General features: G+C 38.8%; 1 protein-coding gene across 3 annotated transcripts in view; it reads right to left on the bottom strand.

The window, feature by feature from the left end:
- The window catches only part of CHID1 (chitinase domain containing 1), a 113,775-nt gene that overhangs the window by 72,688 nt on the left and 15,072 nt on the right, over positions 1–26,015 (bottom strand). For all 3 annotated transcript variants that reach the window (XM_061999756.1, XM_061999757.1, XM_061999758.1), the window contains exon 8: positions 22,382–22,474. In XM_061999756.1, coding sequence (XP_061855740.1) covers positions 22,382–22,474 — 93 coding nt within the window. The remainder of the gene's footprint in view (positions 1–22,381; positions 22,475–26,015) is intronic.

Genomic DNA, 26,015 nt, shown 5'->3' with positions numbered 1-26,015 from the left:
GAAATTGCAGAGATTACATTTATGGGACTTGAACTACAGTAAAAAACACCTCTGATACCATATATACAACAAATAATTTGTTTCAGCTGAGGTCTGGATATAATGTCCATTACGATGTGTACAGGACATTATCTCAGGTGCCTGTGCTGGTTCATAGCAGGCTGAATATGAGTCAGCAGTGTGTCCTGGCACCAAGAGGGCAAATTGCATCCTGGAGTACATCAAACACAGTATGACCTGCCAGTCAAAAGAGAGGATTATTCAGCTGTGTTCAGCATTGATATGGCTTCACTTTGAGTGCTGTGTGCAGTTCTGGTTCTCAAAAGTCAAGAAGGATGTGAAAGTCCCTGAATGCATCAGGAAGAACGCAACATAGCTGGTGACAAGGCTGGAAGGCATACTCTATGAGGAGCAGATAAGTATTTCGGACTTATCTAGTTTGGAGAAAAGGAGGCTGAGGGGAAACTCATGGCTCTCTACAGCTTCCTGAGTGGGTCATAGAGCTGCTGAGCTCCCTGGTATCCACTTGACAGGATGCATTGAAATGGTTCAAAGCTGCATCAGAGCACGTTTACACTTGACACCAGGAAGCATTTTTCTACAGAGAGGGTGGTCAAACACTGGAACAGGCTTTCTAGAGAAGTGGTTGATGTCCCAAGCCTCTCAGTATTTAAGAGAGATTTGGATGGTGCCCTTAATTATATGCTATAACTTTTGGTCAGCCTTGAAGTCATCATGCAGTTGGACTATATGATCATTGCAAGTTCCTTCCAATGGAATATATTCTATTCTATTCTTCCTGTCCCTTTGCAGGGAACCACTGAGTTACTGAGAGGAAAAGCACTCTGCTTTTTGGGTGTAAATATACACAAATATTTCAAGTAACTGACACAGTTCTTTTATTGTACAGAGAGTAGCTGGCCCTGAGACACATTAACACTTTTGGTTTAGATCAGTCCATTTCCTTGAGATGTGATGCCACTTCCATCATACACTTTAAGAGATGCATTTTCTTGGAGAAAATACTGAGTTTCCTGATAAAACCTTGTTTACATGGCACAGTATTAATTTATTCTCATTCTTAGGTATGTCACTTCTGATTTGATGAAGAAGCTCCTTTACTTTATCAAGAGATACACCGTTTACATTTGTAGGCTCCTGATCCAAATTTCTGCTAGGCAACACATCAAGACAGGAACAACTACTCCCCTGAAAGCACAGGCCTTTGGTGTGGTTTAACCCCAGTCAGCAATTAAGACCCCACCAAGCTGCTTGCTCACTCCCAGCGGGACAGGGGAGAGAATCAGAGAAATATAAGAGAAAACTCCTGGGTTGAGATAAAGACAGTTTAATAGGGAAAGCAAAAGCCATACATGCAAGCAAAACACAATAAGGTATTAATTCTCCACTTCCCATCACAGGCAGGTGCTCAGCCATCTCCAGGACAGCAGTGCTCCAGCATGCTGACAGTGACTTGGAAAGACAAACACCATCACCCCAAAAGTCCCCTCCTTCCTTCTTCCCCAACTTTATATGCTAAGCATGATATCCTGTGGTCTGAGATATCTCTGGAGTCAGTTGGGGTCAGCTGTACCAGCCATGTCCTTTCCCAACAGCTTGTGCCCCTCCCCAGTTACTCACTACAGAGGTGTTGTGAGGTGCAGAAAGGCCTTGATGCTGTGCAAGCAGTACTCAGCACTAAAACATCCCTTAACAATCAATGCTGCTTCTAGCACAAATCCAAAACAACCCCATACTAGCTACTGTGAAGAAAATTAACTGTATCCCAGCCAAAATTAGCAGTCTTAGCTGCATGTATTCCCAACGATGTCAGTATTTTCCAATGGCATGCTGCTACGTATGTATACAGGAACTATATAGGTGCACCACAGACTGAGAAGGTATGGGTATTTCTGTATACACAGCTTAGAATTTCACGGTCCTTTTGTACCATTCTATCCTTTCACATCTAAAATAACTGCAGGGGAGTTTATTTCATAGCCTAGAATGTCTACTACCTAAATCTTCCAAACAGCATATAGTTAAATGTATCAAAATTGATAAGTATTATTGATAAGTATTTATTTATTGATAAGTATTTGTATAAGTTTTTTACTTTGTAGGGTTCAACCATTCAAGCCATTTTTGTTTACTTTCAAATGAATCTACATTCTGAATTACTTCTTGTCTCACTATCACTATTCTCAAAATTAAATAAGAAAAAATGAGAAAAAGGTCTTGTAGCTGCTCTTCCCTGCAAGTTTGAACTGCATTTTTTGGTCACCTTAACTTCTCCCTCCCATATAAAAGAAAAGTTTTCTGTATCCTTATGTCTTTGAATTGTCTTTCATAATAGAAAACAGATCAGTATTTTGGTTTCCTGTATATATCTATTTCAGAAGTCATCTTCTCACTAATGACTTAATTTTCTTGTTGTGTGTAATACTATAAAACAACTGTTTCAAATTCTCCCATCTTTCTCCACCATCAGATATTATTGGTGTTCATAGCTCCTTGCAGTTAGCAGCACTAAAGTACAATGCTACTGCATTTTATGAGCACAGACCACTGAATTCAGTTAATGCACAACCACTGAATAAAAATTCACATCTTTCTCCTGCATCCAAATTTGTTCCACAGCAAACAGGAGAAAGAGCCAAAATTGCTACCCTGTGCATCACACAATTGTAAGCATTGATAATGAAGTCATCAAATGCATAAATAAGTTAAATCTGAAACCATTTCAGGAAAAATCCTCTTGGCAGTTTTATAACTACCCTATTTCTTTTGAGGTTCTCCAAATATTAGTAAGGCTGTCAGCTCACTGAAGTCACTCCCCACTCTCAGTATACAGAAAATAGTCCTTTGTGATTCCTGATTCACATGGATCTTTTTTGACTAGATTATCCGGTATCTTATAGATCTTCCCTCTCACTGCTGGGTCTTGGGAAGAAAGATGGGTCACCTTCATCTGTCCAGCTGCCTCATTTCATGAAGTGGTAAGGACCTATTAAAACTCTCTTTCTATGTCAACTTTGTTTAAAACTGGTCAGATACTAAGAATGCTGTGGTAGAGAGACGAGGAATAGAAGAAATAGTTTTCAGATACCCTGCTACCTCAGAAATTGTGCAAAAAATAGAATTAAGGTCTACATACAATAGTATTAGATGTAGCAGGCAAGTCAACGACAGGACCTTGACACAATACTGCTGTTCAGAGTCAGTGACAATAATTACAGACCTAATCCTGACTGTCAAAAAAAGAATGTGACCATACAGAATGATAAATAAAAAAGACAGGTTCTCAGACAGATGAAAACAGATTCAATACATGGTGTGGGCTGAATTCCATGCAGTTGATTGAAGACTTCAAAAAGCACGGTATGATCTCCATTTCTGAGCTCTCTCTCTGAGTGAGCACATCCTTGCAGACAATGTATCAAGGCTTTTACAGAAATGCATGTTACTCACTAAACATTTTGGAAAATGTCCTTGCTTAGTATTCAAACACCTTTACATGTATTTGTAATTTGGCAATCTTTTTCTGTATTTCCTTTCTAAGGATAAAATCTGCAAGAACAGCATATAATTATTTGATCTGAATCTCAGTTAAATCAGGGCTTAAACAAAGTATCTTGTTTTGTGGCCTACAAACTCAGATCAATATGAAAAATCAGGAATTGTACATTGCAAAACCAAAAATGTTAGTCCATTGAACCATAGTGTTGAGATCAGTCCACTGCAGGAGAACCAAAAAACACACACTCCAAGTAAGTGTTTTGCCTTCAGATAATGCCCCTTTCAGTACTATTTTCTACTAATCAGAATAGTAGCTTAAATTCAGAAATAAAAACCTGCAACCTTACTTGTGTTTTGTCTTCAGCTATTGCACTAATTTAATGACACGAATCGTAAAACTCAGTTGCTTTCAAAAAAGAGCATAAGAGTTATCAATGGTTCATAGAAAAGATCACAATTTAGAATAAAAGAAGCATCTACCAAGAACATCCTAAAAACACAAATCTGATTTTATTAGCATTACTGACCATGTTCAAGTTTTCTTAATAATAAGAATCTCTTTACCAAATTCTGAGATTAGATTAGAACAGGCATTTAAAAAACAACAACAAAACCCAGACAGCTTGACAAGTAAAAAAATTGCAACCGAGTGCTACAAATTCCCAATACAAGAGATCTGGGAGTGGTTACTTCACACACAATAAAACTTCTTCATATCACTAGGGAACTGTAAATAATAACAGACTGACAACTAAATAATTTGCTGTGTTTTTATCAGGAAACAAAATGGCATTCACGTAACAAATGAAATTTCTGCAGAAGATTTGAGGGCTGGCACTCTTTCTTAATACATATATCCCATCCCAGCTGTTGGCTTTGCAGTACTTGCTCTCCAGACAGGGAGAAACACGGGACTGTTCTTCTCATGGAGTACCCTACACAGTTTTCATGAAGCCAAATTAATTACCTGTAGACCATCTGGTTTAAACCAGTAACAGAAGTCAAGGAGAAACCTGCCAACAATTACATGTCCTGAAAAGAAAGCATGAAATCCCAGCAGACACCTGAGAACAAATGAGCCTGAAAACTGCTTCCTCAGAGCTGAGACATACTGCCAGATCAGTCTGTACTACTTACATAATATTTTTTCTTAAGAATTTGTATCTGAAATTCTTAAGCTAACATAAGAAACTCACTGTTTGACAAAACCAGACAATCTGAATATCAAAGGAGGAAAAGTTTCTTTTGATACTTGTAGTTCTATTTACTGTTTCCATTTTTGGGAAAGTTAACTGCTCTCCTCTAATGCTGTTTGTGTGATGTTGCTTCAGCCTCTTCCAAGGAGTCATTTAAACAAGACTATGCATAAATGAACATCCACCGTGTCACCATTTGGTTCTCCTAATTTCCAAACTATTCTAGTGCCTTTCATGCCAGAGCTTAATGCTCAGGCAAGCCATGCTCCAATAGTAGAACATCACACAAAACAAGCTTGTACCCTGGAGCATATGAGCCTAATTTAAAAACTCTAACACACCAAATGTAGGCTCAATTCCTCCTTGCAAAGATTTAAATGCTCATCATTTCACTTTTTTTTTTTTTGAAAGTTTTCCAGCTTCACACTGAAACTTACGCAGTAATTGCTCTACAGCAGGTGGCTCAGAATTGGTAGAGTTACAAACACCAGACGTGGTGAGGAATACATTCCACTCTTTCTTCTCTTTGAGTGTCATTACTTGACCTATAGACTATTTTAATGATTCTCCCCAGTAGGATTTCAAAAACTGATGTGTACACCTGCTTCAGCACATGTCAATACTGTCAGACCTTGGCTGCATTAATTTTATACAGTAAGGCATAGTCTTTAAAAAGTCACTTGTAAGAATAGACTTGTTCCTCTCAAGTCCTCATGAATCTATACAAAATACATTAAACTTTTAATGGCTGCAGTCAGAGCCATGCTGTACTGAGCTGGCAGCTCAACAAACAGCAGCAGAACCAGGGAAGTCATTGGTGGGGGAAACAGATGTACCTTAGAGCCGATAACAAGCATGCAGATTTACTGTAGCTAATAGAATTCAGTTTAAAGAAAGATGTGACTGACAGACCTATACTTTAAGCTTTTATATAGGAAAGAAACAAAAACCATGAGCCCAACAGTGTGACTCAGTATGATACAATACTATCACTATAAATTGAACAGGTTATTGAATTTTCTCCAATAACTGTTTCTCAGAAGCAGTCAGCAGTCATTTAATAACCAGTTTTCTGCTCCCTTCAATATAAACTTATATCTTAAGCTGTATACTGTGATCCAGGTTACACATTTTTTACAGGATCTTTAATATGCAATAAAAACTATTATGTCAGTCAGCTAGCTTAGACAGCTCACTTAAGAGTAATTTCTGTGCCTTCCTGAGTACTGAATTTTATGCACAGAGCCCAGCTTCAAAATCTCATGATATGTAATGGTACTCTCCATATTCCTGACAGTGCCTGTTTTTTTTAGGATACTCATGGGAAGATTTATGACTATGGGAACAATGGAGGGCAATGTGTTATTATCAACCAGGCACAACAAACTGGAAACTGCGTATAGTTTTCAGATTTTCCTTCTCAAGTCTCATTTTCTGTATATTGCTTGCCCAAAGATAATGTCTTTCAGCATCAATGTTATCTATTAACAACAGCGAGCATAGGAGACCATACTTGGTGTATACACTAGATAAACTCTACAACAAATACACACTGCTCATTTATTGAATTGCTTGCTTTTATATGACCTCATTTGTCAAACTGGAAGGAAAAGTAAGAAAGATAATCAGACATGGAGAAAGATCAAGAAGTGCAGCAAGAGTATTATCGATTCACACAAAATAAGGTTATTCTGACCAGGCTTCATGCAAACATTTTAACCTTTCATAATGCTAAATGTAGGTACTGGTAAATCAGAATCCTACTTAATAAACACTACTCTACAAAGTTGTCTTTCTAGTATGCTGTTATTTGACATATTTTGATAATTTAAAACTCCATCTGAAACAAGCAATAGGTTCCTGCTGTTTTGATCTCTGTCATTATTTATTTACCAAAATATTAAAGCTTTGCGCTCTGGCCTGCACAGTGTTAGCTGAGAATGATGTTAAAAGTGATGGTTCCCATTTCATTCCAAAACAGGCATCTTACAAGCAGTTTATAATTGAATTAATTTTGTTTACCACACATTATAATAAAAATTACCCTGTTGTTTACTTGCATATTCTGCATCAGATTTACTACTTGCTAGAAATGCTTCTAATGAAAACAATGCATATATCTGAACCCACAAACATATCATTCTCTATACACAGTTATGGCAAGGCAACTGAACCTATAGCAACTTCTAAAGATGACAGACTCCTGGTGAAAAACACAGATTACCTTAATAATTACTAAGTATCCATTCACAATCAATTTCTAAGAAACTAAACCATCTGTTTCAATTATCACATATGCAAAACATTGGTCAAAATGGAGTCCATTGAACCCAGCAACTGTGAGGTCAAGAAGTGCTTCTCCATCATGCACTCTTCCTACTTTTCAGTCCAGAGTGGGTGTCAAGAGGATGGGGTGAGTGATAGGACAAGGGGCAACAGGCACAAACTGCAACACAGGAAGCTCCACTGGAACATGAGGAGAAATTTCTTTCCTGTGAGGGAGCCCTGGCACAGGCTGCCCAGGGAGAGTGTGGAGTTTCCTTCTCTGGAGATTTTCCAAACCCACCTGGACATGTTCCTCTGCAGCCTGATAGAGGTGAACCTGCTTTAGCAGGTTCCTGGGTTAGACTGGATGAGGAGGAAAAGAGCACGACAGCACAAAGCAAAAGGAGAATCAAGTTTTCTGCCTTGTTATCAATCCTTCTCAAGAGGCAGGGTAGCGAAACCAAGCTGATATCCACTGCTACTGGATTTAAGCAATGAAGACTGCATAGATTCTGGTAATTGTCATTGCATAGCAGCTCTGAAAAGAATGAGCTGAAGCTACTTAATACAGTCCTTCATATCTATGATGCTTTTGCAGTAAGAATAAATAATAAACTGTGCATCAAAAATCTTAATTTTGGACAAGTGGAAATTTAGAGGTGGCAAATCCTGACAGTACATACCTAGAGAACCTTTAACTACCAGGGAGAGAGGCTATAGACTTTTAAAATATTTTTTTTACTCTCACATTTGCAAATATGAACATCCAAAGTTAGGGATGCTTGTTGTATTTTGAATGAAAAGCATACATTATTTTCATATATTTGAAGATAGAAAAGTGGTTTGGGTTCCTGTGGCTTTCAGATGAAGGCAGTTGTACTACTGCTGTGCATCTCAAGAAGCCAGTAAGGACAGATGGATTATTTGCCAAGACTGCAGTAGCTTTAAGATGCTCTTTTCAAAGCCTAGAATCTAAAAATGAAAAAACTGAAAGACATGCTCAATTACAGATTTAACTGCACGCGTCTCCTGAGCAAGTAATAAGTTGTGAGCAAGACTACTGCAGAGTAGTGAAGTATTTTACAAACTCTCTAAAGAACAAACTGGTATTAAAAGAGCATTACAGTGGAATAAGATGAAGAACCTAAATATCAAAACTTCTGCTTTGCAGAACATTTTAGCATCAGTTTGAAATTCTGCTTTTCAGCTATCTCTGGTTCCAGTTGATTAACAAGTGACTGATTAATTCAGTTGTTTGTCTTTCTGTTAAAGTTCAGAGAGGAAGTATATATTGCTTGAGCATTTTCTACTTGCATTTATCATAAGAGATAAATACAAAGTTTAGAATAACAAAGGTAGTAATAACTTTAACACAACTATTTTAAAAAGGTAAATAATTTCAAAATGTTGGAGGGCGTTCACTTCCCAAATCCATTGTTAAACAATGAAACACTGTCAAAGGCTTCACAATCTCCCTACTCTAGAAATAGTGATAAAATAATGGCTCTTGAGGTATTTTTAGTTTTTCTTTAAGTCCCTTGTCTCATAATGCATACATGAAACAAAAATATAATCTACCAGCAATTTCTTTTTGCTTTTTAAAAAATGTAGTGTCAAGAACACTTAATGTCAGCACAACCCTAACCAGTTATCATATCTTAAGACTTGAGACTGTTTAAAATGTAGAAGTGCTAAGATTTTCAACTTTGTTTCCTAATCAAACACACAATCAGCCACAGTAAGAAGCAGGAGTTAAAAGTGATGGTTGGGTTACAAGTGCACTTAGCTGTGAATAGACAGGAGGCAGAAACTCACTTTGAGATGCTGTGCTTCACACACAGCTGTGGCAAACTTTTCAAACCAAGGACAAAACAGTCAACATAGTTTCTGACAAAGTATGTTTTGTCATAGGCATGTTTTTGCAATTTTAGACAACTCATGACAATTCACATAAGGTTATAAATGTAACAGTATAGGCCTCTTTAGTGTTTCAGACAAGATTTTGGAAATTTTGGAATTTGAATTCACTGAGACTAAAAACAAGCCTAAAATGTCTCAGTTTAAGAACAGAATGCCAAAACCTAACTTAGGTATCTTCAGCTCTCCCTTCCTATGTCTACCTACCTACCCTTTTTTAACCACAACTAAAAGAAAAACATCTCTAGATACCTAGCTTACTTAAAACTTTAGTAAGAAGGCTAACAAAGAAAGCCTTCAAAAATATCTATTTAAAAAACAAGGCTAGCTTGAATCCTGTGTGTATTTGTGAATGTTTTCTTGTTTCTGGGACAGAGGAAGAAAGTTCCACAACAGAGTGTACTATTCTTCTTCTTCCTGCTAGCTTAGCTCTGTTTCCTTGCACTCTTCTGCCCAACAGGCATCAATGCAGAATTAATGCTGTCACCTAAAGAAACTAATAAAGGGGCTGCTCTCCCTTTTCTCCTTGCCCAGCTGTGCATCATCTGTCACCTAGATGTGTATTAAGTTCAAAATGCACATGAAGATTGCAAAATTTTCCTAGGTGTTTCTATGTTTCAATGTTATTCTTTTCCTAGTGTTCAACCTAAGAATTCTTTATCATGAACTAAGCATTTTCATCCTTTTCTCCCAAGCTGATGTGAAGACCAATGTATCACTGCCACTTATATAGCCCCTGTTGACACATTTGAAGACTTTCATCTCCTGATACTTTTTTCCTCTTTTTAATATACTAAATACAGTACTTCAAATTTTCCTCAAAGGAGGTATTATCTATATTTCTAGCCATTTTTCTTACTTTCCTCTAAATAATTTTTCTACATCCTCCTTTATAGTACCCCAGACTCAGTTTTCCATGAAACATGCATGGCACTGAGAGCAAAATAATTACTTTTTGCCACCCCAAAAGCTCCTTGCCAATTGTCTCAAAATGAAAAGTGTCCCTTTCCCTACCTCTCACAGCACTGTTGCCTTTGCATTTTGAAATTGCCTCATCCTCTTTCAATATAGGTCTACTGAGAAAGTTCCCATGCATTTCCATGTTTTACTTCTCCTTAAAATAGTATTTTATATTGATCTTTATCTCCTGGCATTAATTCCAGGTATTTTTTAATGCTTCAAGATTTCTTCACTTCCTGTTAAATGTTTACTTACCAATCTGGTATCTTCCTTAAGCTTAAAACAATCCACCACTTACTGTTTTAGGAAAATGCTTTAGGTCACCTTCCTACAAAAAGAGTTGCCCTACCATTTTTGCTCAGATTCTATAGAGGTCTGGAGCATCAGCAAAGAGTGGTTTTTATACTGCAAATACAACAGTATATGCAGGATACAATGTATCCAAAAAATAATAAACTTGTTAAACACGTGCCACAGTTACTTGTGCTGTCCTATATGTTCTGCACTATACTACATAAACAGATTTTTTTCCTGGAAAATCTAAGAGCCACAGCTTAAAACATATGGTTAAGGGAACCATATATTAAGGAAGATGTGGGAGATTTAGAAACAGTGCATAGAAGAATGATATAAACTCTGGAAAATATGACCCATAGTAAAACATTAACAGACTTTGGTTTATTTATTCTATACAAGGTTTGCTGATGGGTTCCACCCGAAAGGTCATCCCAGTCTGAGAGTTGCACATCTGCAGAGCAGACTACTTGAAGAAAGCTGGAACTTATATCAAATTCATACTGAGAGCTTTGGTTTTAGGGAAAAGAAACTATACTTCATAATTCCACTAATGCTTCCCAGTCCTCCCAGATGTGAAACTGTTAGGTTAAACACACCTTTTATCAGAGACAAACACATTTGGCTTGAATATAAATACTACTGTGATAAACGCTATTGGAAACTGGCCAGGAGATAACAAATTATTCTAGTTAAACTTTATGCAATTTATTAGTAGTATTTTTGAGAACTTCATGAGGACAGTTATGGTTCCAATGATCTGTTCATGAAGCGCTTCATTCTTGGTAATAATCCCAAATATCATGTCCAATAAAGTTAAATGAAAACATAGTGTTAATTCACTCCTGCATTGTACTGGTAAGCACGCTAAGACATAGTTGCATACTATTACTTAAACCAAGGATCAAGGTCTAATACACCTTTAGTACTATCATGCTAGACTGGATAAAATTAAGTACAAAGCTGCCTTGTGTTACCTGTGGCTTCTTTAACAGTTGAAAAGAATCTGTTTTCAGCTGTAATCTGTAATCATCTTCACTGATTGTCTCTGGACACACTCCAGTACCTTAATGTCTTTCTTGTAACGAGTGGTCCAAAACTGAATTCTGTATTTGAGGTGAGGCCTCACCAGTGCCCAGTACAGTGATAGATCACTGTCCGAGTCCTGCCAGACACACTAGTGCTAATACAAGCCAAGATACCATTGTCCTTGGCCACTTGGACACACTGCTGGCTCATATTCAGGTGACTGTTGACTAACTCCCACAGGTTCTTTTCCTCCAGGCAGCTTTCCAGCCACTCTGCCCCAAGCCTGTAGCACTGCCTGGGGGTGCTGTGACCCAAGTGCAGGACCCAGCACTTGGCCTTGTTGATCTCATACAATTGGCCTCAGCCCATCACTCCAGCCTGGCCAGATTCCTCTGTAGAGCCTTCCTGTCCTCAAGCGGATTAATACTACCACCCGACCTGGGGTCATCTCAAACTGACTGAGAGTACATTTGATTCCTTTGTCCAGACTACTGCTAAAGATATTATACAGAACTGACCCCGACATTGAGCCCTGGCAAACATCACTAGTGACCAGCTGCCAACTGGATTTAACTCCATTCCCCAGCACTTTCTGGGCCTGGTCATCTTGAATTTTTTTTACCCTGAGAAGTGTATGCTCATCCAACCCATGGGCAGTCAGTTTCTCCAGGAGAATGCTGTGGGATACGGTGTGAAAGGCTTTGCTAAAGTCCAGGTAAAAAATATCCACAGCCTTTCCCTCATCCATTAAGCAGATCATCTTGTCATAGAAGAAGATCAAGTCAGTCAAGCACAAGCTGCCTTTCATAAACCCATGTTGACCCGCCCTGATACTCTGATTGTCCTGTATGTGCTTTATGATGGCACTCAAGATGATCTGCTCCATAACCTTCCCCAGCACTGAGGTTAAGCTGACAGGCCTTGACATTCTAGGATCCTCCTTCCAGCCCTTCATGTAGATAGGTGTCACATTTGCCAATCTCCAGTCCACTGGGCCCTCCTTAGTTAGCTAAGACCGTTGAAAAATGATAGAGCACTTCTGCCAGCTCCCTCAGTACCCTTGGAGGGAATCTCATCCAGTCCCAGAGACCTGAGTCTGTCTAAGTGGTGTAGCAGGTCAATAATCATTTCTCCTTGAATTACGGTGACTTCATTCCACTCTGTCACTGTCTTCCAGCTCAGTAGGCTGGGTACTCCAAGAACAACTGGTCTTACTATTAAAGACTGAGGCAAAGAAGGCACTAAGTACTCAGCCTTTGTCACTATGTTTGGACTGTATGTATTGATTCTACCTTCTGTTTTTGGTGAGAAACCATGTGTGACTGTTCTCAGATACTTTGGTGGTTTCTAACACACCAATAAGTCCTGTGTCTTTGCCATCATGTGGGTTTCCATCCCTTGCCTCCACTGAAATAGCAGACCGAAGAACCTTGCTAGCACAACGTCCCTCAAATGTTGGCATGCTGTCTGCAGGGTTATCTCTGTTGAGCCTAGTTTTATCCCTTCCCCCTCCAAATCTAGTTTAAAGCTCTTTTAATGAGCCCCACCAACTCCTGCACAAAGTTCTTTTACCCACTTTGAGACAGGTGTTCCCCATCTGTCACCAGTAGGTCTGATGCCATGTGGCTCAATCTATGATGAAAAAATCCTGCTGGTGACACCAAGCTCGGAGCCAGATACTGACCTGCTACGTCTTCTTGTTTCTTCCCTCATCATTCCCTGCAACTGGAACGGCAGAGAATACCACTTGTGCTCCTGATCCCCAGAGCTTAGAGAGGCCATGGCCTCCTGCTAGGTGGATGCCATTGCTACCCTGTCAAGCTGGCAGAGCTTCAGCACCTTTCCTGCATGCCCTTTTGCTCAAAATGCTGTGCTAAATGCAGTGTCATGTCCCGTTTGCCCATCACAGTTGCAGGTGCTCCATACAGGCTTCTTTTACAGTTTGGGGGGGGCATTGCCATTGCTGCTCCTGGCTCGTCCCAGGTCCCATCAACTGCTGTGGCTTGAGCTGTGTGCTCCAGACAGCTCTCTTGGTGCTCCTGAGGTTCCCCAGTTCAGGAATCCTCCTGTGCACTGCACTGGAGCAGTCATGCTGGCATCAGAGGTGCTCGCCTCAGCAATCAAGTTTACTTATTTACTTGAGATTTTACTTTTTCTCATTTACAGATTCTGTAAATCTTCAAGAGATAAAGAATCATCTGCTATTCATGGAGCCGTTACTGTCTTGCAACCTAAAGCTGGGTGTTTCAAAAAGACATCCATCATGCAACTAGGAAGGCCAGAGCCCTTCTAGAATTAAATTTAGCCAGGGAAGTTAAGGACAGCAATAAGGCATTTTTCAAGTACATCAGCAGCAGAAGGATGGCGAGGGGGAATATGGGCCTGCTGCTAAACACTGAGGGTGTCCTTGTGACGGAGGATGCAGAGAAGGCTGAATTACTGAATGCCTTCTTTGCTTCAGTCTTTATGGCCAAGGCTGACCCTCAGGAAGCCCAGTCCAGCAAGGTGGCCAGGACGGCAGAGGACTTGCCCTGGGTGAAAGAGGAAGAGGTTAAAGACTTTTGGGCAAGCTTAAGGCTCATAAGTCAATAGGTTCTGATGGGATGCATCCTAGAGTGCTGAGGGAGCTGGCTGATGTGATTGCTAAGCCTCTCTCCATCCTTTTTGAACAATCATAGAGGACAGGAGAGGTGCCTGAGGACTGGAGAAAGGCCAATGTCATGCCAGTCTTCAAAAAGGGCAGGAAAATATAGGCTGGTTGGCCTCACCTCCATCCTTGGAAAGGTGATGGAACAACTCATCCTGAATGTCATCACTAAACATATGAAGGAAAAGATGGTTATCAGGGGGAGTCAACATGGATTCACCAAGGGGAAATACTGTTAGACCAACCTGACAGCCTTCTATGAGGGCATAACCAACTGGCTAGATGAGGGGAGAGCAGCGGATGTCATCTACCTTGACTTCAGCAAGGCTTTTGACACTGTCTCCCATAATATCCACATCAGAAAGCTCAGGCAGTGTGGCTTGGAAGAGTGGACAGTGAGGTGGATCGAGAGCTGGGTGAATGACAGAGCCCAGAGCGTGGTGATCAATGGCACAGAGTCGAGTTGGAGGCCTGTGGCCAGTGGAGTTCCACAGGGATTGGTTCTAGGGCCTGTCTTGTTCAACAGCATCATCAATGACCTGGATGAGGGGACAGAGTGTACCCTCAGCAAGTTCCCTGATGACACCAAACTGGGAGGACTGGCTGATTCCCCAGAGGCTGAGCTGCCATTCAGCGGGATCTCGACCGGATTGAGAGTTGGGCAGAGAGGAACCTCATGAGGTTCAACAAGGACAAGTGCAGAGTCCCGCATCTGAGGAGGAAGAACCCAATGCACCAGTACAGGCTGGGGGTCAAACTGCTGGAGAGCAGCTCTGCAGAGAGAGACCTGGGAGTCTTGATTGACAATAAACTAAATATGTGCCAGCAATGTGCCCTCGTGGCCAAGAAGGCCAATGGCATCCTGTGATGCATCAAGAAGAGTGTGGCGAGCAGGTCAAGGGAGGTTCTTCTCCTCCTCTACTCTGCCCTGGTGAGACCTCATCTGGAGTCCTGTGTCCATTTCTGGGCTCCTCAGCTCAAGAGGGACAGGGAAGTGCTGGAGAGAGTCCAGCGCAGGGTCACCAAGATGATCAGGGGACTGGAACATCTTTCATACAAGGAAAGGCTGCGGGAACTGGGGCTGTTTAGTCTGGAGAAGAGGAGACTGAGGGGAGATCTTATTAATATTTACAAATATCTAAATGGTGGGTGTCAGGAGGTTGGGACATCCCTTTTTTTCTATTGTAGCTAGCAACAGGACGAGGAGTAAAGGGATGAAGCTGAAGCACAAAAAGTTCCATGATATGTTCCTCTGCGACCTGATGTAGGTTGATCTGCTTCTGCAGGGGGGGTTGTGCTAGATGATCTGTAAAGGTCCCTTCCAACCATACCATTCTATGATTCTATGCAGGGCGAACTGCTTGGTGCACAGCCTAACCATTAAAACACATGTAAAGAACACAATGTTACAGTATGAAGTGACATGGCCATTGCTATTTTTTTAATACTACTTTGTGCAAAGGATTATGCTTTAGGGGACAATAAAAGTCCAAGAAAAGTTACTAATGACAATCTGTCTGTAAATACCAAGTTTCCAAACACTGTGTTTAGCAAAACTAACAGCTTTTAATCACTTTATGTATACTAAGCTGGTTCATAACACAGTTACACCGTATGTCTGATCTCTTATAAACTACAAATGCCAGAAAGGCTGTGGTTATGCAACCATGTCTAGATTCAGAAACCCAGTGAAGACAATATCCCATTTACAACTCTCGAGAGCTTTTTGTCTGCTCTTGCTCTTTCTCAGGGCAGTGTGGAATGGGATTATTAATGACACTCTTTCTGATGATAGCTCATCTAAACAAACTCAAGAATTTTCTTTACTCATTGCTTTCTTCAAAGTAATGGGAAAACACCATGGATAAAATGGTTCCTGAACCTGCATAAAATACGTAATACTCTGGTCAGATTAAATTCAACTTTACTCACAGACAGGAAGGAGTTACTATGCAAATTCAAAGCCTTGCTTTTTGCCTTTGAAAAAGCATCCCTAACGTGTTATAAAGTATGTAAGTATAGAGAAATAAATGAAATAACCAGCTTAATCCCTGTGATTTACAGACATAATAGATGCAAACAAATTTCAAATCCCATTTGTTATCTTTTATTTTCTTTTTTCCAATAATATTTAAAGGTACAACAACATATAAAGGTGGTCCACTCCAGCAAAGCTCTCCTATTTGGAAAGAAGCTTGTGACATCGATATAAAAATATTTCCACACTGAAGTGCACATACTTAAGTCAGGAATTTAATGAAGTCCAGGATTAGCCAGGACAAATGAAGTTAGCCACCATCACCATATGCCTGGTCACCCTTTGTTGTTTTAGAAACGGTGCTGTGTAGTTTATACATGTATCCATATCCATGCATGTTAAAAGCAGTAACACTCTCCCATTTTGAGACAATCTGTTAAAAGACAGGCTGGAAGTCTTCAGCAAGCCATCTGCTCTAGCAACCATTTACATAACACAGCAATCCTAGCACCTCTCTTCAGACATATGCAACCACCAGTCTCCCATCCCAAATGAGAGGCACAGTATAATACACACACTTTTTAGAGCATAGCTTTATCTCCTGTTGTACCCCTCTCTCTCACAAATCACTTGCTTTTGCAGGAAACTCATGCAATTCCTGGACATCAGGTGGACAGAAATACTGTCTCAATCTGTGTTTGCCACCCTGATAACTCTACATACATTTTCTGACAGCAAAGCTTTCTAGAAAGATTCCTGCCTTCCCATCAGCTTTCACATACATTCCTACCCCTTGATTATGCCAGTGAAACTGTCTCTGGACAATGCTGTAAACAGATACATAAACAAAGCTGCCAAGAAATGCCTAAAATGTCAGAATTAAAAAAAACCCCGAAACTATAAAATGTTTTTCAAGTGATATTTTCTTTTAGCCCAGAACATTTCACAAACAAACAAAAAACTAAAGGCTTCACTGGACCCTTTAGTCATGAAAGTAAGCATCAGCTACAGGATCAGTCTCAGTTAGCCTTTCTTTGCAAAAACTGAATTTGAGAAGTTAAACAGATGACCTAATATGTTTCCATCCTTCCTGCATCATGCACTTGATCTCACATGCAATGCTGCACTTTCCAGACTGTTTTTCCATAAGAAAACCAGTATTTTTAGCTCTTAAAAGTGTCTCCTTTCAAATAGCATTTGCTGCCATACTTCTTTGATCTTAATGCATATCAAAGGAGTATAAATTACAAATTCCTAAATAAACTGTTTACATTTTACTATGTTCTCCCTTTAAATTTTAATCAGGATGGAACACAAAAGGAACAATGTTTGAGCTTCTAGCTGGTTAGAGCTGGTTAGAGTATTTCACATACAGCTCATGTCTTCTTTATCACTCTTTTCCCAGCTGCTGAACTCTCAAATACTATTTGATTCTTGATCGTACTTATTTCCATGTCTTTTGCTGTATTTTTTATTAACAGTCTACAGTGATTCCAACAAAGAACATAAGATGCATTAAAGCACACTTTCAACCATGTGCAAGTGGTAAAACCCAAAGTGAGTATCAAGACATGAGATATTTAGTACACAATGGGAAGCACTTTGCACTTGTTATCCTATAAATCTAAATATAAATCTAGTGACTATATAAAAAGTCAAATATGACAGAAAGAAAATTTCAGAATTCTGCTTATCGATATCACTAAATCCAATGTACTTCTAAGCTATGAAGCATGCATGGATGTTGTGAACATTTTAGAATATTTCCATAACTTATGAATGTACTTTCAGCTACTTATTTACTCAAGAAGTTAAGGTATTTTTCCTAGTTAATGCAATAGGAATATATAAATGGAAAACACAGACACATGGCTTATATCACAGAATCACAGAATCATAGAATGGTAGAGGTTGGAAGGGACCTTTAGGGATCACCTAGACCAACCTCCCTGCCAAAGCAGGTCCACCTAAATCAGGTCACACAGGAACGCATCCAGGGGGGTTTTGAAGACCTCCAGAGGAGACTCCACACCCTCCCTGGGCAACCTGTGCCAGGTCTTTCTCAATCTTACAGTAAAATAGTTTTTTTCTTGTGTTTAGATGGAACTTTATGTGTTTCAGCTTCTTTTCTTTACCCCTTGTCCTGTCACTAGATACAATAGAAAAACAGTATTAATGGAAAAGAATATGATTAATGCATTCTCCCAGGCAACAAAGGCTTACGAATAAATCTGAGATGCTTTAGAAATGCAAAAGAAACAAAATAATTGGTTTAGAGGAATGAGACTTTTGGATTCTTTCATATAAACTACAAGATTTTTTTTCCCACAGCTAGAAAACAGGAATACTTCACTACTCCCCTACAGATAAAGCTATTAAGGGACAGGCATGCAATACATAGTTAAAGTTAAAAATTGCACTTTAAATTAAATACCTGCCTAGACCTAATAGGACACCTCTAAATTCAGAAAGATTTTGGAATTGTGAATCTACAACCCTGCCAATGTGCAGGCCAGCAGCACAAGAGGCAAAGATAACACAAGGTTCACACCTTGGGATGGTGTTCGACTGAGAAATAGTCCTGTTTATATAAGAAAGCAAATTCTGGCCAAGGCAAAATGTGTTTACAAATCCAGAGGGCTTAGAGTGGCTTCAACTCTTGTTTTGGAGAGCCCCATGTGACTATACAAACAAAACAGATTTAGGTCCCTCTGGCAATGAAACTGAATCCATTAATGCCAACAGGCATCCTGACGAACAGGAATCTTAAAGTTTGTACTATTCTCCACTTTCTCCTCACCATCAAAAAGAGCAAAAGCGCATTAATGTAAGCACTGCTTACAGTGATTACTTGAATTCTACCAGAGCATGCATTAGTATTTTAAAAAGCATCTTGTCTGATGAAGTGACTGATAAAGCACTTTAGAAAAACATTTTAAAGTGTTCTCCTTTGCTTTATCTGTAGTAGACTACAATTAATAGCAACAGAAAATTGCTTTAAAAAGGAACTACCAATTGGGATGAAATGAAGATCATAAGAGCATGAAAGATTGGAATAAATGACAGACAGCAGAGAAGACATAGGAATCATTATTTTTTTACTTAATCAAAGCACAATAATCTCAAAGTATTTGTTATCATCATTGAACATCCTTGTAACACAAAGGCATACCAGCCCGCAATTTCCCAGAGGATTCTGTAAGAAATTAGAGTATTAATGGTCTGTGAATGTGGAAAAAGTTATCTTGTGAGCCAAGAACAGTTTTTTAAAGACTTGGATTCCAGGTCTTTATTTTTAGAGCAGTATTACAGTTATCGTGAGTTAACGCAACAAGGCATATGATATTGGCTTATTGGGAGTCATGATAGCATTTCAGAGGGCACTAGACAAAAGCAGGGCTCAGACCCCAGAACTTTCTCTATAGTAGAAAGCTTTACCATCAAAGCCATCTATGCATCAGAAGAAACTCCTAAACATTCATATTCTGAAGCAAATCTGAATTACTCTCAATCTTCTCTTGACAGACACAACTGGCTTCCTGAGACCCAAGTATTACCAGCCACAGCAGTGGCTCTCAATAGCCCCACAAAGACATTCAAGACGTAAGTGACTACAGCTTCAGCTCTGGGAATACCACATACAGAAAAATTCTGACTGACCAGAGGAGTTTGTACAAACTTCATTTGAGAGCCAATAAAGAGGAAGTAGAAAGAAACATGTGAAACAGCCCCAGGTGAATCCCAAATTTGACAAAGAAGCAGTGTGCCAAACTGCCTCAGGATTATAGGGTTTGGATTCTGACAGGGGAAGAACATGGAAAAAACAGAGGACAGGAAGGAAAAGGGAATAAGCCATATCATGTCTAGAGAAAAAGAAACAACACCATAAGAGTAGTGTTGTCCTGAGATTTGTATCTACTCTCTTAATGCCATAATACTCTAGAAACTAGTACTGTTCTATGAAAAAAGTGTCTCACAAAAGATGACGCAAAAAAGACCAGAGATAAGGTAGAAATAGAGGGCCTTAGGTGACAGACAATGCAGATAGGCTATCAGAGCCTTTCAGACCCTAAAGAGAAGGGCTTTGCACAGGTATTATTTTATGGAACTATGTACTTTACCAATTCACATGGAATTTATTTTGTTTTCCTTTGCCATAGTCTTCAACACATTGCTTCTCCCTCTCTGCTTAGACAGTGGCCAGCCACACATGGAAGCAAAGGGATTTTTGCATTAAAGTAGATGCTTCATTTTAAGGATACAAAATGGTTATACTGTGCACTAAAGAAAAATATAAAGCAACAAAAACCATCCTGAAATACATAGTTTCACAGAAAATAAACTGCAATCAGATTTCATGCAGCTATCGAAGAACAAAATTACAGGTAGATATTATTCTAGGCTTACAGACTTAAGATGGTACAAAGTAAATATCCTATATTCAGGAATTGGTTTGGATGGCGTTACATCACTAACCTACAGAAAAGGCAGTGCAGACACTAACTGATCTCCGCACATAGCTTTTTAGTCATCTACTACAGGGTCCCCAAATCTTTTTGGCAGGCAGCACTGCATCTCTCTGCACTGATCTTTGTAGGCAGAAATGCTTTATTTCCCCCTCCTTCTATCAGACCTCCCCACAAAACTCGACAAAATCAAGACCATTGCAGGGAAATGTCCATCTGCAGAAGAGACATTTACAAGCTTGCTCAAGCAATCCATTCTCTCAGCCCGTTTGGCACCTTGAAAATGAATGTACACTGAAAGATTGTGACAGTCTACAAGAAATTTAGGAGGTTGTACAACACCATCCTGAAAGTGTGCTGTTAAACTGTCATAAACAGTCCAAGGTGAGAAAAATACATTGTAATATTTTTCTTTAGCTGTCTATTACCTTTTATCTGAAAACTACCTAATAACAGTTCCCTATTGACTTACATTAGTGAATTTTGATGTGTAGGCATATGGTTGCTGAACAGCTTGAAGGAAAAAGGAAACTGGAAAAAAAATCTTGCATTGCTCACTATGCAAAAATTACAAAACTTTCCCAGTTTATCATCAGCAAGTCAAGTCCAGTAAGTAAAAAATATCTGCATAACCAGCAGGAGGTATGTATTCCATTAGATAAAATTCTGAGATAAGGAATAAGGATGACATAGCACATGTCCCACCAGTCACCTATTCTGCAGTTAGCAGAACCCACTGCAATGTTCTCCATTACTTGACTGTGTCATGTCTGTAACCCTCTACAATAGGTTATGCTCCATTCTTCTGCAGTCCCCTATGACAAAAGTCCCTAACAAAACCTTTTAAAAAGAACTAATAGGGATTTGGAGCCTCTCACTCTGACAGTAAAAGGACAGCATGCATGACATAGACTTTAACATTTAGCCTACCCACAGTGTAACAAGAACATCCATCCTTTATATTTGAAAAGCAATGGAATACAGAGATTCAGAGCCTGGCAGGCTTTGGGATAACTATTATTACCACTGTTCTCTAAAAAAGCACAATGGATTCCCTGTATACGTTTGTAGCTCTGTTGTATACCATAAATATTTTTCCAGAAGGTACCACAACAGATAGCTATGCTTATCATGCATCTTTCAACCTGGAAGGGCATCACATGTGAACAAATATTACTAAATGGCAGATGAATACCGGCAAAATTCTGGCTAATAAAGCTGTATAGCGTTGGTATAGCCCACATTTGAATATGAGATTTTAATAATGAAATCTTATCACCGTACTGGCATTCTGAATCACGTTCCACCCTTGTCTTCAGTTCTATCTGCTTACTCTCATGTGGATGTAATCACTTATTAATCATATAAAACCCTGAAGGACTAGACACAATCTTCCTGAAATACTGAAGTGTCATTTTCTTTCCAGACTAGAGATATAATAAAACTGATCTTTCCGTTTTACTACATATCACTTAAAGACAACGTAGAATATTTTCCTAAAAATGTAAAAACTTACAGACAATTCAAATTCCTTCCACATAGAATGAAATCACATTCTCATTTTCCACATGGGATTTGTTTTTCAACAAAGACAATCTTAGGAAGCAAATTATCTCTCTGCTATAAACACTGAAAGATAAGAACTCCTTACTGCTGTTGAGCCAGAAGAGCATATAAACCAGTACACTCATCAGACTCAAATCATTGCACAAATAAACAGAATCATTAACAATTCTAAATATTGCTCTCTTATTAAATGTATTTTCTGCAGATGTGAACTATCAAGTCCAAACAAATAATTTTTAAAACCCACAGCCCTATTATAGATATAATTTCTTCCTGTAGCTCTGTTTTTCTTATAGCCTAAATCATGCCAAGAGGCTCAGAAAGTTCTTTTATATGCTACTTTCATGTCATTCTTTTCACTCTTTGGCAACAAGTCATTAAGCTCCACAATTGTTCTGCTCTTGTTCTTCTGGAAGTTCTTACCAGACCTTTTAGGTTAATATCACAATAGAACATCTCTCTGAAAGTTATTTTGACATAAAAAGTTTATCAAACAAAAAAGTATTTCTCATCTGGAACTTGCCATCTAAATACGAATACTCACCCTGCTGCAACTGCAGGAGGGATGACCAGTATGAGTTTAAGTCGTGCTTCACGCAGAGCTTCAGAAAGGTGAATGAGCAAGTGAATCAATTCCCTGAAATATAAATATATTGTTAGAGGGAAAGGCAGTAAAACTGGTGCTATATATTGGCAAGAGCAAGTTAACAAGTAGCAGTAGAAATAATTGAAAAGATGTAGTTGGCAAGAGAGCCAAACACAGTTTTGAGTGAATGGACGTAACAGAAAAAGAATACATTAGACTGATCAGAGGTTTACTGGACTAAGAACACTGAACTGCTGGAGACACTGGAACTTGTGATCACCTTGGGGCTAAATATTTCCTAGTTTTCTTTTAATCTAACTATGCACAGTTAGCATGTAAAACAAGCATCTCTTATCAAAGGAGGTCACCTCTTGAGGTCATATTCAGTAAAAAATATTAGACCAATAGAAGAACCAAGCATTGTTCATGAAACAAGCTGCTGTTGAATAGATTCAAGTTGCCACTGTATTACTACAGATGAGTTCTGAGAATTTGTAAAGATGCTTTCACAGTAAGACATGCAATCTTCAAGGTAAATTTCTGGGGTTCTGTATTTAGGAATGCTTCTGCTGCTGGTTTTTTCTGTATAATCTTTTTTTTAATTTTCAATTCATTATTTTATAGTTACAAAATAAATGTTTGACAACATCAGATCTGGAAGTATGCATATCTTCCATACAAATCATTTAAAGATTTTCACATAAGCTTATTTTCATAACCATATTCTAAATACTTCAATAGGAAAATAAACTCAAAAATTCCCATGTAAGTTGTTTTTAGTCTTTGTGATCTGAAGGGTGTTGCAAATAGAAAATTCTTCAGAGACTAGAGAAACAAAGAAGTTTAATGGCTATTGCTATCTTAAGAAGAGTTCAATGTTACCTTAAATTTTCACTATAAATATGGCCCTTTTGTCTGCCTTAAGTCATTCCATTTTTCAGAACAAAGTAAACTTTTATATTTACCCACTGGCAGAGTGGATCCACAAAAGCAGTCAGACAGATGATGCTAGCTCAGAATTCTAGAGCTGTGCAAAATTACACTTAAAACTGAACCAAGTAGAAAGCAACCTCGCAATCTAATCCAGTAGGCTAAAAGTGCTAAAGCAGGAAAGGCAGGATATATACAAGCAATCATTCATAGAATCATAGACTGGTAGGGTTGGAAGGTACCTTTAGAGATCATCTAGTCCAACCCTCCTGCAGAAGCACGTCAACCTAGATCAGGTCGCATAGGAACATATCCAGGTGGGTCTTCAAGACCTCCAAGGACTTAAACTGGATTAGACCTGAACTCACAGAGATTTGGTACTATCATGTCTTTCACGGCAACATCATCTTAGTCTTCTGAAATAATTTTTCTTCCAATATAATTATTCATCACAGTAGTGATGTTTGACTTGAACAATATAGACACTATCCAAAATTAACCAAGTATTTTCATTTCCCCTGAAATGGCTTGATGCCTGACGAAAACATCCTAAGGACACTACAATATCCATTACTCTCAAAATCCTGGAAAACAAAACAAGAAAGTTTTGTGACTTTCGCAATATCATCAGTAAGTTGTGTTTACAATTTGAGAGTTGATTGTGCTGAACAGCTCTGGATAATGAACACTGTCACCTGTATTTCTGTTCCAAGGGGAGATGAGATTACAGAAACCCTATTTTGCTCGGTCTGCAGCATATATTTCTACTGTTCTTGTTCTGGGAATGTAGTAGCTTTCCCTCCCATTTCCTTGTCATATGCATTCCACATTAAGTGTCACTATTCAGACAAATCAATTACAGCAAAGAAGATTCCTTTTCTATAGGAGTGCATTAAAAAATTACAACACTGAACTAAACAGACTTAATTTATTGACTCTAACGTATACATTACAACTACTACATGACAAAATCTTATCAAAAACTATAATCAGTATACAAACTAGCTAAGACCTTTTTCTCACTGATTTGTGTCTTATGGGTAAGTGACCTTTTTAACTCATTATGTCCACACTGTAGTATGAGTACACCCTTTATCAGAGTCAGAGATGCTACATATAAGAGAAATTTGACTCAATAATCAATTCCTCTGGCATTGAGATTATTCTACACTGTTCATCAGCAGGGATCTCTGCCTAACTCCCTTTGTTAGCTTTAGGAACTTTGAGACCTCTCCCCCATGCAAAAACATTTGCTGACTTGAATTATTTAGAAGGTGAGTGGGATAGAAGGGGGAGCAAAACAGGACAAAAGAATCTGACACAGGTACAGAGCAAAATAAGCATTGTTTCTAAATGAAAAAATGTGTAACAATCTCAATCCCATTTGTCATCTTCACATATCTGTCTTAGCTCCTAAAATTTTGCTATCCAGCTAGCAATGCTTTGAAGCATAAGAAAAGCAGTTGGGATTATTCTGAATCAGATGGAAAAAAAAAGAAAATTCATGGTTTCCCTCTTCCTTGGCAATGATAGACACTGGTAGTTTGCCAGCAGAGGTAAAAATGTATCCACAAAAGCAGTGACTGCACAAAAGCAGTCATATTTTAAAACCAGAAAAGCATACATTCTAGAACCACACCTACAATTGTAAACAAAGGAAAGTTTTTGTCCTGATAAATGGGTAGTAGTGAAATTTGGATTGCTGGTTTTATTTTATAGCTAACAGACAGGACTCTGAAGAGACTTCATCCAAACAGCCACTGCCTCTCCTCCCATCTTGAAATCCAGGCCATATAGCTCCAGTCAAAAAATAAGTAGCTTCAACTTGGAGGAGGTGAAGAAGAAAAGGGGTAGCTGGACAACTGCAGAATCTTGCTCAAGAAACTCAGATTAACATCTACTCATTAACCCATCAAGATCTCTGAGCCTTGAAAACTTTCCAGCAAATCAGACAAGATTAATGATTAAAGACTTAATTTAGGCTCACTTCTATTTCTCAGCCAAGATAGATTATGTAAATCAAATGTGCACTCTTCCCCTTTCCCCAAACAGCAATAGCAAAATGCTCATTTATTGTGGTATAAATTAAAACTTTACTGTGTCCCAACAGTGCTTTCCAGTGTTTTAAACGATGTTCTCTCATATTACCACTGGTAATTTTGAAAGAAAACCTAGTGACATTTGAAACATGATAATGAGGTGCAAGAAAGTAGGACTAGAATCAGTCTTCCTGAAAAGGCTTCATTAAATATTTGTCAGAGACTTCACCATTGTCAAATTTAACTTCAGAGCAACTAAACTGACGGCTTTAAGACTATCTTAAGCAAATCAAAGTCTATTTCATTTCTACTACTTCAGGCCTTCTATTATCAATACCATTTGGTAGTTTAATTTTCCAAGTGTTCATGATTTCAAAGTACCTTGTCCCTTAGAAAGTATACACACTTCCAAATTTTCATTCAACAAAGTTTGAGGGAAGATGATTTTTTCAGAATTCCCTTTTCCCAGCACTGGTGGTCTATTGTGTTTGGGAAACCTTGTACTACAGTTTAGTTCAGTGCACCAGAGTGGGCTGTAGGTATATGTGGAAAGCCTTGTAGAAGACATGTAAGCCTGTTAGATCTCTTCCAGCAGTTATGTAACCCTCCAGAACTCTGCAACT

This window comes from Colius striatus, chromosome 7, assembly GCF_028858725.1.
Source record: "Colius striatus isolate bColStr4 chromosome 7, bColStr4.1.hap1, whole genome shotgun sequence".
Classification (NCBI taxonomy): Eukaryota; Metazoa; Chordata; class Aves; order Coliiformes; family Coliidae; genus Colius; species Colius striatus.
This window is presented reverse-complemented; position numbering and strand designations above follow the sequence as displayed.